Source organism: Macaca thibetana, chromosome 5 (genome assembly GCF_024542745.1).
Source record: "Macaca thibetana thibetana isolate TM-01 chromosome 5, ASM2454274v1, whole genome shotgun sequence".
NCBI lineage: Eukaryota > Metazoa > Chordata > Mammalia > Primates > Cercopithecidae > Macaca > Macaca thibetana.
Genome location: NC_065582.1, coordinates 36,395,118 through 36,414,596, shown reverse-complemented (window position 1 = coordinate 36,414,596; position 19,479 = coordinate 36,395,118). Strand labels below are relative to the sequence as shown.

General features: G+C 39.0%; 1 protein-coding gene across 2 annotated transcripts in view; it reads left to right on the top strand.

The window, feature by feature from the left end:
- Nucleotides 1-18,360, top strand: part of MND1 (meiotic nuclear divisions 1) — a 73,820-nt gene extending 55,460 nt beyond the window's left edge. For both annotated transcript variants that reach the window (XM_050789920.1, XM_050789921.1), the window contains exons 6-8: nt 458-572; nt 12,325-12,369; nt 18,120-18,360. In XM_050789920.1, coding sequence (XP_050645877.1) covers nt 458-572; nt 12,325-12,369; nt 18,120-18,226 — 267 coding nt within the window. In that variant the 3' untranslated portion in view covers nt 18,227-18,360. The remainder of the gene's footprint in view (nt 1-457; nt 573-12,324; nt 12,370-18,119) is intronic.
- The last annotated feature ends 1,119 nt before the right edge of the window (nt 18,361-19,479 follow it).

The following is a 19,479-nucleotide window of genomic DNA, read 5'->3' as shown; positions in this document are numbered from 1 at the left end:
TTAAGGATATATTAAAATATTCTTAAAAATTGAAAAATTGTCTAGAACACTGTTAAAGATAATTGTATAATGATCAATGTTGTCTTAAAATGTTACTTACATATATAGCCTTGTGAAACTACTCAAAAAGTAGTATAATTTTTTTCTCTAACATACGATGACATGGTCATCTTAGAGTTCTAACATGAACCTCTCACCTATTTGTGAGCATTCTATTCTGCATATTAACTCCCATTTAGTTATTCAATATATATAAAAGATGCTTGAGATTTCAGGAAAGATGAGAATTGAGCTTGTTCTTATACTGTGACTATCTGTGTGTGTATGCTTATATATATAATATCAAAAGTCTAATGCACATCATTTATGAGAAATAAAATGAAATTGTTATAAAATGTATTACCTTACAACATACAGAATTTTGTCTTAATTGAACATAAAACTATTTGGAATGCAGGAAGAGCGAACCAGGCTAGCAAAAGAGCTTTCATCACTTCGAGACCAAAGGGAACAGCTAAAGGCAGAAGTAGAAAAATACAAAGATTGTGATCCACAAGTCGTGGAAGAAATACGTAAGTTTGTATCATATCTTAGGGGTCTTTAACTTTGATAATGAAAAAGACTTTATATTTCTAGTTGCCTGCTAACCATTCTCCATATACATGAGAAAATAAAACCAGTTAAGATAGTATTCTGTTTGTAGTACTCTAATTTTGTATTTGTAACATAGTAGGAAAATACTGCTTTATTATCGCCATTAAGAAGTCTTAATGTGCCGGGCATGTTGGCTTATGCCTATAATCCCAGCATTTTGGGAGGCTGAGATGGGTGGATTGCTTGAGCTCAGGAGTTCAAGACCAGCCTGGCCAACATAGTGAAATCCCATCTCTACCAAAAAAACACAAAAATTAGCCAAGCATGGTGACACAGGCCTGTAGTCCCAGCTACTTGGGAGGCTGGGGTGGGAGAATCCCTCAAGCCCAGGAGGTTGAAGCTGCAGTGTGCTATACGTGCCATTGCACTCCAGCCTGGGTGACAAAGTAGGACTCTGTCTCCAAAAAAAAAAAAAAGTCTTAATGTTAGAGCATTGAACAGTGACAACTTTGAAATTATAAGCATTTTAAAATTAAGGAAGGTGTGTGGGATAGAAGGATAAAGACATAAAATACAAGCTTAGAGAACTGAGGAGTCAGAAAAAAAGCTAATTTGGCCTGAAGAACTTTGATTCTGTAAAGAAATCTGTCATTATCTTCTAGGAAAAATGATACCATAAGTAGAAGAGTTTGCAAGTTGCAGAAAATCAGTCTGTACATTGAGTTGCCTTTTAAATACACCAGTGATTTTTTTCCTTCTTTTAAACCAGAGTCCCCAGAGCTTTGTTTTAAATAATGTTTATATATTTTTTAAAAGATAGAAATGTGAATATTTGAGGAGATAAAAGAGTATATTATAAAGACAAAGCATTTAATTACTTGGGAAAATATAACTTTTTAAATATTTTTCTGTCTTAGCCTGTCTTATGTTTAGGAAACTGTACCAAGTGAAACTTACAGAAAAGCTGATACTATAGTGTGTGATAGAAGGCTTTGAAAGACATGGAAAATATTTGGTATGTTAAAATTAACCTGAGGATAGTTTGATTGCAACTAAGCTGGCCTAGTCCTTGGCAGTGGCCTTTACAATTAAAGAATTTTTAAGCAGTTCAGTTAGTGTAAATCTGAAGTTAAACTTCATATTAGAGACAGGTCGCTGCTTTGCACAACTCCAGGAGGCACCATTCACATATATGGAGTACATCGCCTAGATGGTGATATGTAGTGCCACTGGTTCAGCTGATTACCCTGGGTGATTTTCAAAGAGAGGCGGAGGTAGAATAACTCCCTGAGCCAGTCATTCTCTGTAAATTAAGTATTTGGGGAAACATGTCAGCTCTTTTATGCTGACCACAGATTCATTTGTCATCATCCTGCAGAAGAAAGTGCTAATCAAATCTACACCTACAAAAATAACCACCTTAATCTGTTTGAAAGTTTTAACTAATACCAGATGATCCTCAGTGAGCACAAGCACATCACAGCAGGAGAGTACCTCACAGGTAGAAGGTTACTACTAGGAAGCTAGGCCTGCATATGATTCATCTTCAAAAGGAAACAGACTGCTTGTTCAGGAGGACGTAGAACGTTGTGTACCTTATCTAGAGCACCTTCTCATTCTCTTGAAAGAGAACTTCAAGCACAGTTTCTTAATGAGGTTGAATACTTTCAGGTGATTTATTTTCAGGATAGCATGACTGTGCCCTCTAGCAGTTCATCATGAAAAATCTGACTTTCCACAATAACCAAATCTGACCCTTCATTTACTCTTTCTTGCCTTTTTTCCTGATTTCAGTTTTATGTGATTCTTGTACTTGGTGTACTACCTCTTTGCCTACCTGTTTCATTCTCTTTTATGTCTGGGACCTACAACTCTTAGGTATATTCAAAAAGACGCAAGCTTTTCCACTCCATGGTCCCTATTGTACTGCCACAGCTATTTCCTTGGACAGGTGACCCTCACTGACATCACCTCCAATTGTCTCCCCAGTCCTTTTCTTAATGTTGATACATTCTGCCCACTCAGGAATGAATAAAACCCTTATTTAGGCTTACTAAACTACTGTAACCTACACTGATAGTGACCCTGAGCCAGGATCACATTAACGTTCAGGAAATTAACAGGGAATTGTGCCAGACCGATTCATGAAGTGGGGAAAACTTGTATTGTAGGCATGTTAATTTAAGATGTTGCCATTCCTTGTAGGTCTGATTCAAGTAGCACTTTTGGCAAACACATCAGCTCTTAGGTAATAAAACTTCAGAAAAGAAGTTCAGGGTATACAAAGGATGGTGAACTTTCTGGAGGGTGGAATAACACAGTTGAGGAAGAGGCAGCAACTGAAATTTTAAACTAGTTGCCTGCATTCTGCTGTCAATTTTAACCCTTGAATTTATAACTTTGGTAATTTATTTCCCAGCCCAAGGAAAACATGCCATTGTGAATGAGTATTATAGTATATGAGGTCTCACTGAGAGAACAAACCTGAAATTTTCTGGTTTTCAGTGAGATTTTTATTTATTTATTTTTTTTTTATTTTTTTGGAGACTGGGCCTTGCTCTGTCTCCCAGGCTGAAGTGCAATGCATGATCAGGGCTCACTGTAGCCTCAACCCCCCAAGCTCAAGTCGTTCTCCTACCTCAGCTTCCCAAGTAACTGAGACTACAGGCACGTGCCACCACATCCAGCTAGTTTACTTTTAATTTTATTTTTTAAAGAGATGGTGTCTCGCTGTATTGTCCAGCTGGTTTCGAACTCCTGGCCTCAAGCAGTTGTCTCCCTTTGGCCTCCCAAAGTGCTGGAATTATAGGTGTGATTCACCATGCTTGGCCTTTATCATTTTTCATCAACATCAGACTAGGTTATCTTTTAATAGTTATTTATGCAACCATGTAAATATGGATCCTGGAGAACTTGTAATGGAGTCTATTAGAGATATATTAATTTTTGACTGGGGAATGAGAGTAAGAATCCTTCCTTCCTGGCTTTGTGCATTTTTACAAATTTATGAAAGATTATCATCTTTTTTGCCAGACACAGTGGCTCATGCCTATAATCCCAGCACTTTGGGAGGCCAAGGCAGTAAGATAGCTTTAGGCTAGGAGTTTGAGATTAGCCTGGGCAAGAGAGAGAGACCCTATCTCTACAAACAATTTAAAATTAGCTGGTCATGCTGGCATGCACTGTAGTCAAGTTTTCTTCCTCCAGTTTTATTACCTTTCTACTTGAGAGGCTGAGATGGGAGGATTGCTTGCACCCAGTAGTTCAAGGCTGCAGTGAGCTAGGGTCGTGCCACTATATTCCAGCGTGGGCAACAGAGTGAGACCCTGTCTCTTGAAAAAGGATTAACATCTAGCAAGATAAAATTCATTATGTCTGGCATATAAGCAAAGACTACCAGGCCTGGAGAGAAGTGGGAAGACATGATCTATAATGAGCAGAATACTCCATCAATCAAAATTGACCCAGAAATTAGGATCAGAAGACCAGAACATTTAAAAAGTTATTATAACTGTATTCCATATGTTCAAAAAGTTAAGTGGAATAGAGAAGATATAAAAAAGACCCAGGTCAAACTTTTGGACATGAAAAACTACAATGTCTAACCTGAAAAATACACTATGGTGAATTACCAGCATATTAAATTTTGCAGAAGAAAGAATTGGTGTTAGTTGAAGATACAGCAATAGAAACATCCAAAATGAAACACAGAAAATAAAGAATTTTAAAAATACTAAAATGGGGCCAGGCGCAGTGGCTCACTCCTATAATTCCAGCACTTTGGGAGGTTAAGGTGGGTGGATCACTTGAGCCCAGGAGTTCGAGGCCAGCCTGGACAGCATATGGAGTCCTTGACTCATGTATAAATTAAAAACTTTAAAAATATGAAAATGGCATCTGTGAGCCTTAAGACAATTTCAAGGGATCTAATAAATGTGCGATTACAGTCCCAAATGGAGTATGTTTTGGTGGGAGGAGAGGTTGCTGAGCCAGAAAAATATCTGAAGAAATAAAAGCTAAAGTTTAAAGTTTTTCAAATTTGATGAAAAGTATAAACCCACAAATCCAAGAAATTTAAATATTTAAGTAGTAGATGCCAGTGATCCCCTTATCGCTAAATTTAGAGAACTTCTTAAGACTTTAACCTCTACTCACCCCAAATCTCCATTCCTCAATGAAATTGTTTTTTAAATGCACTTTTTGACAATGAGGGGTTTCATGGGATTTCAGCTATCATGTTAGTGCAGAACAGATTATACTGGATTAAAGGCTTATGAGTTTCACAAATTGATTTTAATAGGATTTGGTTCTTAGTAGCATGGCTATAGCCCCCCCCCCCAATATTATATCACTCAAGCTTATCTCTAAGTCTGTCATGATTTATTCAGAGAATAATTTGGTGACTGTAGCCATAACCATTTGTTCATATGGGGCATGGCTATGTATTCTCTTATTTCTCAGTAACATCCGTGAGAATATTTATATTTATGCCAGTTGAATTATATCATTAAGCAAGTATTTAGAAGATTAATTGCTTTGGAGGCAGAGGCAGGCAGATCACTAGGGGTCAGGAGTTTGAGACCAGCCTGGCCAAGTTGGTGAAATGCTGTTTCTATTAAAAATACAAAAATTAGCCAGGCATGGTGGCACATACCTGTAATCCCAACTACTCTGGACGCTGAGACAGGAGAATCGCTTGAACTGGGAAGAAGAAGGCTGCAGTGAACCAACATCACACACTGCGCTCCATCCTGGGCGACAGAGCGAAAACAGTCTCAAAACAACAACAATAACAAAATTAATTGCAGTATCCAAGAAGTGATATTTACAAGCAACAATTCTTTAAACAATTTTTTAATTTAGCTATTCTGACCATTATTCAAATGTGACCAGAGAAAACATGTTAGTAGAAATTAAATTCCCACAAAAATACTTGAAAATATCTTAGAGGTACTTAAGTAATTTTCTGAGAAATAAATGCCAGGATGACAGTAAAAAGGTGGAGTAAGGACTTCTGAAACTTTGCCCTTTCAGAAAACTTGCAAAAATTGTTGTAGTCAACTTTTTCAGACCTCTGGAAATTAACCAAAGGCTTACAGGAGCCTACTGAGGAAAATTAGCAGACTCTGAGTAAGAATAATGAGCTTTGTGGTATTGAATTTGCCTATTCTCATTTCCCCCTCTCACCTCAGCAGTGACCTTGAAGGATAACAACCCTGCATTCCTACTGTCTAGGGGAGCAAAATGCAGCTGGAGCTCTATAAGAGCTCTGATCCCAAAGAATTGTCATTATTTACATGTTTGGTGATTCCCTGGAGGACACCAATAGGAAAGACTGTTTTTGTTTGATCTGGCCTGGGGTATGCCCAGTGCTAAAATCCTCTCTGTGGGGAGTGTTTGTCTATAACAATTACAAACAAATAAAGAAGTTAAAATTACAAATAATTTTAACTTCTCAGTTAATCATTGTTGATGAATAACAGTTGAGGCAAACAGTAGACTAATCAAAAAGCTTAAAAGGGCCAAGTGCAGTGGTTTATGCCCGTAATCCTAACACTTTGGGAAGATTGCTTGAGCCCAAGAGTTCAAAACCAATATGAAAATGGCAAACTCTATCTCTATAAATAATTTAAAAATTAGGCATGGTGGCATGTGCCTGTAGTACTAGCTACTCAGGAGGCTGAGGTGGGAGGATCACTTGAGCCCAGGAAATCAAGACTGCAGTGAGCCATGATCATGCCACTGTGCTCTAGCTTGGGTGACAGAGTGAGACCCTTCTAAAAAAAAAAAGGAAAAACTAAATAATATGTTCATGAGAGCCTTGAAGAGCAACATATTCCTGAAACTATAGAAGGCCTACATGCAAGTTTAGGGGTTGTTCACATTCTCAGTAAAGACCTGGGACGGTCCCCACATCTAGCTGACCTTGATGCTCTGTGCAAGCAAGAAGCGAAGAGTAGGTCAGAGTTATAAACTGCCTTGCTGAGAACGCATGTCCCAGCACACGCAAACCCTTAGGCAAAGACGGCTGAGCCCTTTGGCAAAGACAGCCTCTTCATAGAGGTTTAGTCCAAGCATTTAAGGAAATCTCTGTTCAATTAATAGCTTGACCACTAAGCTAACCAAGTAGAGACTTCAGTGGCCATGCTTAAGAACATGGACTTGACAGATTTAGTTCAGGAAAATTACTAAACAAATTGTAACAACTTATTACAAGCAGCAATCCTGGGGAGTGGGGAGAATCTGCTTTCTAGGGTTGCTATTTTTTTTATTTGTGTGTGTGTGTGTGTGTGTGTGTATATATATATATATTTTTTTTTTTTTGAGACAGAGTCTTGCTCTGTCACCCAAGCTGGAGTGCAGTGGCATGATCTTGGCTCACTACAACCTCTGCCTCCCAGGTTCAAGTGATTCTCGTGCCTCAGCCTCCGAAGTAGCTGGGATTACAGGCGCCTTATATTATTTTTTAAATTAATTATTACCCCTTTTTTTTTTTTTTTTTTTTTTTTTTTGAGACATTCTCACTCTGTCGCCTCAGCTGGAGTGCAGTGGCATGATCATGACTTGGTGCAGCCTCAACCTCCTGGGCTCAAGCAATCCTCCTGCCTCAGTCCCCTGAGTAGCTAGAACTACAAGCACATGCCACCATGCTGAGCTAATGTTTGTATTTTTTGTGGAGACAGGATTTCACCATGTTACTCAGGCTAACATTATTTTAAATGCCCAGTTTTGCAACAAAAAGATTGCAAGACATACAAAGCAATAAATTATGGCTCACACACTGGAATAAAAATGTTTCAGTGGAAACTGTTTTCAATGGAAACTATTCCTGAGAAAGCCCACGTGTTGGACTTACTAGACAAAGACACTTCAAATATGTTCAAAGAGAAATGAAGAACAAGAAAATAAAAACCAAAAATTGGTTCTTTTTTTTTTTTATTTATTTTTTTTAGGTGGATTCTTGCTCTGTCACCAGGCTGGTGTGCAGTGGCATGATCTCAGCTCACTGCAACCTCTGCCTCCTGGGTTCAAGCAATTCTCCTGCCTCAGCCTCCTGAATAGCTAAGACTACAGGCACGCACGACCATGCCCAGCTTTTTTTTGGTGTTTTTAGTAGAGACGAGGTTTCACCATGTTGGCCAGGGTGGTCTCGATGTCTTGACTTCGTGATTTGCCCGCCTCACCTCCCAAAGTGCTGGGATTACAGGTGTGAGCCACTGCGCACGGCTGTTTTTTTTCTTTTTCAAATGGAGTTTTGCTCTTGTGGGAGTACAATGGTGCGATCTTGGCTCACTATAACCTCCACCTCCCTTGTTCAAGCAATTCTCCTGCCTCAGCCTCCTGAGTAGTTGAGACTACAGGCACGCGCCACCATGCCCAGCTTCTTTTTTGTATTTTTAGTAGAGACAGGATTTTGCCATGTTGGCCAGGCTTGTCTCAAACCCCTGACCTCTGGTGATCTGCCCGCCTCAGCCTCCAGAAGTGCTAGGATTACAGGCATGAGCCACCACACGCGACCCAAAAATTGGTTCTTTAAGTAGATCACAAAGTAGACACACTTTTAGCTAGATGAAAGAGAAATAGAAAATAATTAGTAGCTGGGACTCGAAGTGTGCACCACTACACCTGGCTAATTTTTTTTTCATTATCTTTTGTAGAAATGGGGTCCCACTATGTTGGCTAGACTGGTCTCGAACTCCTGGACTCAAGCAGTCCTCCTGCCTCAGCCTCCCAAAGTGCTAGGAATTCAGGCGTGAGCTCTTGCACCCGGCTGAAACACAATATTATTAAGGAAATACTCCCCAAATTGATCTACTGATTCAATGCTATACCGATCAAAATTTCAGCTGCTTTTTTGCAGAAATTGGTAAACTGATCTTAAGTTTCATATGGAAATGCAAGAGATACAGAATAGTCAAAAGAATCTTGAAAAAGAACAAAGTTACAGACTCAAATTTTCCAATTTCAAAACTTACTATAAGACTACAGGAATCAAGACAGTATGGTAGTGGTATAAGAATAGACATTTACACTTTGGGAGGCCAAGGCGGGCGGATCACGAGGTCAGGAGATCGAGACCCTCCTGGCTAACATGGTGAAACCCTGTCTCTACTAAAAATATAAAAAATTAGCCGGGCATGGTGGTAGGTGCCTGTAGTCCCAGCTACTCGGGAGGCTGAGGCAGGAGAATGGTGTGAACCCAGGGGGCGGAGCTTGCAGTGAGCCAAGATCATGTTACTGCACTCCAGCCTGGGCAACAGAGTGAGACTCCATCTCAAAAAAAAAAAAAAAAAATACACATATAGATTAATGGAATCAGGAATCCAGAAATAAACCCAATTGGTTTTCAACAAAGGTGCCAAGACCATGGAATCAGGAAAGAAATCATGTTTTCAGCTACTGGTATTTGGCACAGCTGGATATCCACATGCAAATGAATTAATCTGAACCCCCACCTTACATCAAAAAAATTAACTCAAATGGATCAAAGACCTATATGGAAGAGCTAAAACTATAAAACTCTTAGAAGAAAACAGATTTATATTTCTTTATCCTTGTGTTAAGCAACAGTTCCTTGAATACGACACCAAAAGCAGGAACAACCACAGAAAAAGTAGATAAATGGACTTCATCAAAATTAAAAATTTTTTTACAATATCAAGAAAGTAAAAAGAGGCTGGGCACCGTGGCTCACACCTGTAATCTCAGCACTTTGGGAGGGCAAGGCGGGCGGATCATGTGAGGCCAGGAGTTCGAGACCAGCCTGGCCAACATGGTGAAACCCCATCTCTACTAAAAATACAAAAATTAGTCGTGGTGGCACACACCTATAATCCCAGCTATTTGGGAGGCTGAGGCAGGAGAATCACTTGAACCAGGAAGGCAGAGGTTGCAGTGAGCCGAGATTGCACCACTACACTCCAGCCTGGGTGACAGAGAGAGACTCCATCACAAAAAGAAAAGTGAAAAGTGAACTCAGGATGGAAGAAAATATTCACAAGTTTTGTATCTGACAAGTGCCTAGTATCCAAAATATATAAAGAACTCATAATACAACAATAAAAAGACAACCCAATTGAAAAATGAGCAAAGGATATGAACAGACACTTCTCCCAATAAGATACAGAGATGACCAATAAGCACATGAAAAGATGCACAAAATCATTAGGAAATGCAAATCAGAACCCCAGTGAGATGATACTACACACTTGTATTAGTCTGTTTTTACACTGCTGATAAAGACATACCTGAAACTTGGCAATTTACAAAAGAAAGAGGTTTATTGGACTTACAGTGCCACACGTTTGGGGAAACCTCAAAATCATGGTGGAAGGTGAAAGGTATGTCTCACATGATGGCAGACAAGAGAAGAGAGCTTGTGCAGGGAAACTCCCATTTTTAAAGCCATCAGATCTTGTGAGACTCATTCACTATCATGAGAACAGTGCAGGAAAGACCCGCCCCCATAATTCAATCCCCTCCCACTGGGGTCCTCTCGCAACACCTGGGAATTGTGGGAGTTACAATTCAAGATGAGATTTGAGTGGGTACACAGCCAAACCATATCAACACACATTGGGATAGCTATAATGTAAAAACAGAAAATAATGAGGCTGGGTGCGGTGGCTCACGCCTGTAATCCCAGCACTTTGGGAGGCCAAGGCAGGCGGATCACCTGAGGTCAGGACTTGGAGACCAGCCTGACCAACATGGTGAAACCCCATCTCTACTAAAAATACAAAATTAGCTGGGCGTGGTGGCGTACGCCTGTAGTCCCAGCTACTCTGGAGGCTGAGGCAGGAGAATTGCTTGAACCTGGGAGGCGGAAGTTGCAGTGAGCCGAGACCACACTATTGCATTCCACCCTGGGCAACAACAGCAAAACTCTGTCTCAAAAAAAATAGAAAATAATAAGTGATGAGGATGTGGAGAGACTGGACCTCTTAGATTGCTGGTGGTATTATAAAGTGGTGCTACCACTTTGGCAAACAATTTATCTCTTCCCCAAAATATATACCCAAGATGATTGAAAACATGTTCACACAAAAATTATTATTCGTATTAGCAGAAACAACCCAAAGGTCCATCAGCTGATGAATGGATAAGCAAATTGTAAAATTAGTACTTAGCTTAAAAAAGAATGAGGTGTTGATACATGAATGAACCTTGAAAACATTGTGTTAAGTGAGAGAGGCCAGACCTAAAAGACCACATATTGTGTGTTTCGTTCGTATGAAATGTACACAAAAGGGAAATCCATAGAGAAGAGACAGCAACTAGGTTAGTAGTTGCCAGGGGACGGAGGGAGAAGGAATGTGGAGTGAGTGCTAAGGGGCACAAGGGTTTTTTTTTGGGGTGAAGAAAAAATGTTCTGGAGTTAAATAGTAGTAATGGTTGTACAATTTTGTGAATATCATAAAAACCACTGAAGGTCAGGCATCGTGTCCCATACCTGTAATCCCAGCACTTTAGGAGGCCAAGATGGGGAGGATCACTTGAGGCCAGGAGTTCGAGACCAACCTGGGCAACATAGCAGACTATCTTGTAGAGATAGGTGAGCTCTACAAGAAATAAAAAAAAATGAGCTGGGCATGGTGGCGCATGCCTATAGTCTCAGCTGCTCAGAAAACTGAGGCAGGAGGATTGCTTGAGCCCAGGAGTTTGAGGCTACAGTGAGCTATGATTACACCACTGCACTCCAGCTAGGGAGACAGAGTGAGACCTAGTCTCTAAATAAGTAAATAAATAAAAATTACTGAATTTTATAGTTTAGTATGCTGAATTTTGTAACATATAAATTATCTTTCAATTTAAAATGCCATCATTTTAAGTAATAGTTAATGCCCCATTAATCATGGCACTGTTACGTGCTGTGCAGATTAACTTGAAGTACATAATATACATACAGATACATTTGATAGCACGATGTGTATTTATAAAGTAAAAGTAGGCCGGGCGCGGTGGCTCAAGCCTGTAATCCCAGCACTTTGGGAGGCCGAGACGGGCGGATCACGAGGTCAGGAGATCGATACCATCCTGGTGAACACAGTGAAACCCCGTCTCTACTAAAAAAATACAAAAAACTAGCCGGGCGAGGTGGCGGACGCCTGTAGTCCCAGCTACACAGGAGGCTGAGGCAGGAGAATGGCGTAAACCCGGGAGGCGGAGCTTGCAGTGAGCTGAGATCCGGCCACTGAGCTCCAGCCCCGGCGACAGAGCGAGACTCCGTCTCAAAAAAAAAAAATAAAAAATAAAAAAATAAAATAAAGTAAAAGTAAATACTTCCTTCTATGTGACTACTTTCTTACCACTAAAATTTTTTTTAGAGTCACACTTATTGTGGTCTTATAATGCCTGTATAGTAAAATTCTTATTACATTTAACTTGTATTTTGGTATGGTGAGTTCTTTGAAAAACATCTCATTTAAACTTACATGTTATCTTTAAAGGAGCAAGTACAATGATGATGGACACTTAGGAAAGGGAAATTGTTCACTTTGACTTTCCATTAATTACTAATATTACTGCAGCTCCCTAAATTTCCTTAGGAATTTGCAAGAGTTTGTAAAATACAATATTATGTCACTATTTCAGCTTTTTTCATAGCCATTTTACATATAAATTTTATTAAAATTTTGTTCATATGAAAAAATATAAATGTACACATAGCCAAAGATAATTTTATATATATAAATACATTTCATTTTATATATATAATTTTTTTTTCAGGCCAAGCAAATAAAGTAGCCAAAGAAGCTGCTAACAGATGGACTGGTATGTACCATAATAATACTGATAAATAAACTGTAGTTAAACTCCCTTCACACTTACTGTGATGTGAAATTCAGATACCTTGTGCTGGCTTTGTTCAAGAAAGGATATTTCTGAAAAATGTATGCATTACTCAGATGTTTACATATTAAATCATTTCAGTTATTTAAGGTTATTTTTTATAATCTTATGAGTCATTTTGTAAAGTATCAGATATTTTTGTAAAACTAATGATTGCTTCCAGTTTAACTTTTGTACAGCTTTTCCCAAGATAAGTCACTTGGGCTAATAACTTAACTTTCATATATATTAATGTAAGATACACTTTAAGATAATGGAATCTTAAAGATTTATATTCTCGCTAATAATAATAATAGCTAAGGTTTGTTGAGGACTGACTATATGCCAGTTATTGTAATGTCTATGGTTCATTCTCATTTTATCTCCATGATAATCTTGTGAGGTAGATATGATTATTATCCCTAATTTAGGAGACAAACTAAGACCCTCAGGAGTCCAAGGCCACACATTAGTCAGACAGCAGAACAGGAATTAGAATCCAGCTTTTTTGGCTGGACTTAAAGTGACTGTGTTTAGTCAAAGGCGATTAGTCACTGGAAGAACAGACGCTGGAGCCAGGTTTCTCTGACTCCCTGTCCAGGCCTCTGTTTCACACACAAAAAAAAGAATTATTTTTTTCCTACTCTATTTTATAATTAAATAGACTGATAAAATCAATATAATTGGCCTTTAGAGTTGTTTTTTTTTTTTTTTTCTGAAATTGCAGTTTTATTTATTACAAAGTTATTTCTTAAGTAAGGTAATGCTTTAGCGATAAGAATAGAGGAGGGTACAAAAGCAAACTGACATAAAAGAGAATAATGAAATGTGTCCCACAAAGTGTAAATAAATATGGATTTTTAGGTTAAAAATAAGACAGAAATCCAAGGTGATTTCCCCCAGTATTTTCAACAAAGAGGCTCAGCACACAGTAGGCACAGGCAGCATGTGTGTGTAGTGGGAGGAACGTGGCTTTGAAAAGAATCCAAGCTGTTCTCCTTACTTGCTGTGTGACCTCTTGACACCCTCTCAGCCTGCTTCCTCATCTGTTCATTGTGGATAAATAATACCTACCTCCCATTTTGGGAGGATTAAATAAGACAGTTTGTAAGCCCTTCAGCACCATGTTGGACACGTAGATAAATACTCCTCTTTTCCTTTTCTTCTCTTAAAAAAGTTCATGATTTCCAATTGATCATAAACTTCCAAAATTATAATTGGAAAAACATTTGGAATGGCTTTTTTTTTTCCCTATCCTATTAGCTACAGAAGAACCTGGGACTTTTAAAACCATGAGGAAGAAAGATATTTTTAGAATAGCAGAAACAGCTGTTAAGAACCATATTTCCATTTAAAGTTACAGCTTACTCCTTCCAGCTTCCAGCATAAACATGTGTTATGAAAAGATGGAGATAAGAGATAAAGCATCACACCTCAGAAAACCGCCACCTTCACAACAAACAAAAAGAAAACAGTAATAAAATGAGAATTATTTTTTTCCTAGTCTGTTTTAGAATTAGGTAGATTGGTAAAATCAATATAATTGGCCTTTAGTTTTTTGGTTTTTTGTTTTTTTAATGAAATTGCAATCTTATTTATCATATAGCTATTAAAGTTTGCTTTAATATTCATATTTAAATTATCATATAGAAAGAAAGTTTGCTTTCTTTTTACTTAAAAAAGCCCTGGCCGGGCGTGGTGGCTCATGCCGGTAATCCCAGCACTTTGGGAGGCCAAGGCAGGAGGATCACTTGAGGTCAGGAGTTCAAGACCAGCCTGGCCAACATGATGAAACCCTGTCTCTACTAAAAATACAAAAATTAGCCAGACATGGTGGCACACACCTGTAACACTAGCTACCCAGGAGGCTGAGGTAGGAGAATTGCTTGAACCCAGGAGGCAGAGGTTGCAGTGAGCTGAGATGGTGCCACTGTACTCCAGCCTGGGCAAGAGTGAGACACTGTCTCAAGAAAAAAAAAGTCCTTAAAAATGTATCTGGAATTGAGAATATATACTGTTCAACAATTTGGTATCTCAGTTCTATAGGATGAGAGATTACCAAATGTCACATCTAAATGTTTGGTGACATTAAATACACTTTAAGTGTGATTTCAATTATATCATATGAAACCTTGCTTAATAATTAAGATGGTGAGGTTTTTGTAAACACATATGAGAGATATCTTAATGAGTGAAGAGGGATAGGTGTTGCCAGGGCCTAACCTAGATTCATTGCAAATGATATTGCTCATCCTATTCCTATAGGTATCTTCGCCGTGCCACCGTATAAATCAAACAGCCTTAAGGTTGTTTGTTTAAAATAAAAAAATTATTCTATATCCATTTATAAAAATTTCTACATTAAATAGGGAAATTATTTGACAGAGAATGAACTATCAAGATTGTCAGTGACATTATCTTGAAGGCCGACATCCAGTGGCCCAAAGAAATGTTTAATCAGAGTCTTCTTTGAATTGGTCCAGTAGGCATAGTTGTGGAGAGGTTTTTATTTGTTCTTTTTCTTGCTTTTAACCTTTAAATGTTTATAATGAAATGGTTTCTTATCCTTCTATAAATCAGGAAATCCTTCCTGTAGAGGCTATTCAGTAGTCTTACCCTGATGCCTCATTCTCTTTTCTGATCCAGGTTTGAAGTTGATTCCCTGCAAGCTTCCTACATTGTTGTATCTGTTCTCTCATTTCCTAGAAATCTTTCTGTATTCATGAAGCCTATCCTGTAAGCTGTAAACATAAGACTTGGCCTTTTCTCTCTGAGACACCTATCACTTTATAATTGTTTAGTAATAAATTATTATTTTTTCTCTCTTGTGTCAACTTGAAGGCATAGGTTCTTCACATTCTGTAATATCTGCAGTACACCTGATACTTGTCTTATGTAGCAGCAGACCCTCTATAACATTTGGGTGTGATTAGCAAGAATGTCCTGGTTGGGCAGAGACTGGTAAAAATTATCCTAGAATACCTTATGGTGCTATTTTAACATTCTCTCTTAGGTTGTTGTGAAAAGTAAAGATTCATTTTAGATTGTTACAAAGGGTAAAGATCATTTTAATATCTGTTGACATTCCATAACACTTTAATTGAAAGAAATTAATTTTGTTAACATTATTCTATTTGATGCAGTAGTATTCTCCATAAAATTCATTCCAGAAATGTGCTTATCATTATTTGATACTTGGAATTAAACTTCCATAGAAAAAATATTTTAAAAAGTGATCAAACTCTATGTATTAGTTTTCTAGAGATGCCAGAACAAAGTATCACAGATAGGGTGGCTTAAACAACAGAAATTTTTCTGACCATCCTGGAGAATCAAATTTCAAGATCAAGATGTTGGCAGGTTTGGTTTCTTCTGTAGGTCTTCCTTCTCACTGTGTCCTCTCACAATCTTTCCTGTGTCTCTCGGTGTGTTCACATTTCCCGTTTTTTTTTTTTCTTGAAATGGAGTCTTGCTATGTTGCCCAAGCTGTAGTACAGTGGCGCAATCTCAGCTCACTGCAACCTCCACCTCCCTGGTTCAAGCAATTTGCCTGCCTCAGCCTCCTGAATAGCTGGGATTACAGGTGCACACCACCAGACCCGGCTAATTATTTTTGTATTTTTAGTAGAGATGGAGTTTCACCATGTTGGCCAGACTGGTCTCTCAAACTCCTGACCTTAGGCAATCTGCCTGCCTCGGCTCCCACAGAGTGCTGGGATTACAGGCGTGAGCCACTGCACCCAGCCAATCCTTTTCCTTTCTCTTTCTGCTTTTTTTTTTTTTTTAAGACAGTCTTGCTTTTTCGCCAGGCTGGAGTGCCGTGGCACTATCTCAGCTCACTAAACCACTGCCTCCTGAGTTCAAGCGATTCCCCTGCCTCAGCCTCCTGAATAGCTGGGACTACCGGTGCACGCCACCACGCCCAGCTAATTTATTTGTATTGTTAGTAGAGGCAGGATTTTACTATGTTGGCCAGGATGGTCTCTATCTCTTGACCTCGTGATCCTTTTCTTATAAAGACACCAATCCTACTGGATTAGGGCCCATCCCAATGACCTCATTTTAACTTAATCACCTCTTTAAAGATATGTTTCAATATAGTCACATTCTGAGGTCATAGGGGCTAGGACTTCAACATACAAATTTGGGGGGAAAATGATTCGGCCCATAACATTCCAGAAGAACCTATTCTAACCCTTTACTTCATTGTCACTACTAATAGATTGTTTAACATTTTACAGAATACTCTGACAAGCTATAACATCTTATACCATCGTTTTTTCTGTGTGTGTAATACATTTTCATCATAAAGGTTGTATATGTACATTAAAGAAATATATGAAATTAAGAAAAGAAAGGCTGGACACGGTGGCTCACACTTGTAATCCCAGCATTTTGGGAGGCCGAGGTGGGTGGATTGCTTGGGCTCGGGAGTTCAAGACCAGCCTGGGCAACATGAAACCTCATCCCTACAAAAAATACAAAAGTTGCCGGGCATGGTGGTGCACGCCCGTTGTCTCTGCTACTTGTGGGGCTGAGGTTGGAGGATTACCTGAGCCTAGAAGGTGGAGACTGCAGTGAACTGAGATTGCACCACTCATTGCACTCCAGCCTGGGAGACAAAGCAAGATCCTGTCTCAAGGAAAAAAAAATCCACTGTTCCTCCCACCCTCTCAAGTGTAGCCACTGTGAGCGCACTGGCACTATCCTGCCTCCCTCACTAGCTTCCTGATGAGTAGACATTTAGATTGCTCTTATTTTTCTATTATGGCACTGGGATAAAGACCCTTGACCAAAAATCCTTGTACACAGTTTGTTTTCTTTCCTTGGGATAAATCCCCTGAAGTAGACGTACCACTTTTTTTCAGTCGTTAATGCATTTTAAATCCCCCCAGGAGATGCTGAGGACGTTTCTATTCTTAGTCTTAAGAGAACCCCTTTCCCTGCTCCCCACCCCCCTCCCTACTACTGGCCTGATTGTCTGGAAGCCATTACTGTCTGTGGGACAGGAAGAAGGGTCCGGAGAGAATGTGTTCCCTTTGGGAACCGGAGCAACTTTAATTCCTGAGGCAACAGTCCTGGCCTCTGCTGTGGAAATGTAGAAGAGACACCATTAACCTGTCCCTGTTTTTGTATTATTCTTAATTAAGTCTGATATTTAGCAGCAAGCAGCCTATAGAATTTTTAAATATGAGATCTATTAACTTGTTCAAAATAGTATTTAAATACTTTTTGTTTGATACGGAGTTTCACTCTTGTTGCCTAGGCTGGAGTGCAATGGTGCAATCTCGGCTCACCACAACCTCCGTCTCCTAGGTTCAAATGATTCTCTTGCCTCAGCCTCCCGAGTAGCTGTGATTACAGGTGCCCGCCACCAACCACGCCCAGCTAATTTTTGTATTTTTAGTAGAGACGGGGTTTCACCATCTTGGCCAGGCTGGTCTCAAACTTCTGACCTCATGATCCGCCTGCCTCGGCCTCCCAAAGTGCTGGGATTATAGGCATGAGCTACCGCACCTGACCTTAAATACTTTTTAATTAGTTGCCATTACTCTTAAAAAAATACAGAAAACTCCTTATTTTGATGTATCTGAAAGTTAATAGAAGGAAGTAAAAGAACAATGAAGATAATTGTACTTGAAATGTTTTATGATTATGTTTTTCTCAAAATTATTTCTCAATTTTCTTTATAGATAACATATTTGCAATAAAATCTTGGGCCAAAAGAAAATTTGGGTTTGAAGAAAATAAAATTGATAAAACTTTTGGAATTCCAGAAGACTTTGACTACATAGACTAAAATATTCCATGGTGGTGAAGGATCTACAAGTTTGTGAATATGTAAATTTTAAACTAACTAAGTGTACTGAATTGTCATTTGCCTGTAACTGTATTTATCATTTTATTAATGTTAAATAAAGTGTAAAATGCAGATGTTCTTCACCCCTTTTTGTAGATCAAAAGCAGGATGATAACCATATCGCCCCAGTGCTCATCAGAGTAGGACAATACAAATAAAGCCATCCATCTCAGTCCAGGCAGATAACAAATGATTTTTTTTTAAGATCAAAACCATGACGTGATAATGCTTTAGTTTTGTTTAAATATTAATATTAACTATTAAGGGTGTATTTGGACAGGGCGTGGTAGCTCACACCTGTAATCCCAGCGCTTTGGGAAGCTGAGGCAGGCAGGTCACTTGAGCTCAGGAGTTCAAGACCAGCCTGGCCAACATGGCAAAACCCCCCTCTCTTAAAAATACAAAAAGTAATTCCAACTACTTAGGAGACTGAGGCAGGAGAATTGCTGGAACCCAGGAGGCGGAGGTCACAGTGAGCTGAGATTGCACCACTGCACTTTAGCCTGGGCAACAGAGCAAGGCTGTGTCTCAAAAAAAAAAAAAAATGTATTTGAAGGATCCAGCATACATATACACACACCTAAATGCTTGGAAATAACCTTTAAAATCCTAATGGCTGCTCTCCTATTTCCCAACAGTGACCGAACTCAGTATTCTGCATTATCTTTGCAAATTTCCCACAGAAAAAAATACAGAAAGTTGGTATTCCTCAAATGTAGTTAAGTAGTAATGCCTCAGACATGAAAACTCCTTTTTTCTTTTGAGTTTTTGATACCTTTCTACTGGAAGGAACAAGTGCAGGGTCATTTGTCCTGATTTATGCACTTTTTATAAGATGATATACAGTCATGTGTTACTTATCAATGGGGATATGTTACTTATCAATGGGGATATTGCTCCTAGGCTACAAACCTATACAGCATATTATGGTACTAGAGACTGTAGGCAATTGTAACACAATGGTAAGTATTTGCATATCTAAACATAGGAAAAATATAGTAAAAACACAGTATAGGACCATGCACAGTGGCTAACTCCTGTAATCCCAGCACTTTGGGAGGCCAAGGCAGGTGGATGATCTGAGGTCAAAACTTCGAGACCAGCCAGGCCAGCATAGCAAAACCCTGTCTCTACTAAAAATAAATTAGCCGGGTGTGATGATGCACGCCTGTAGTCCCAGCTACTCAGGTAAG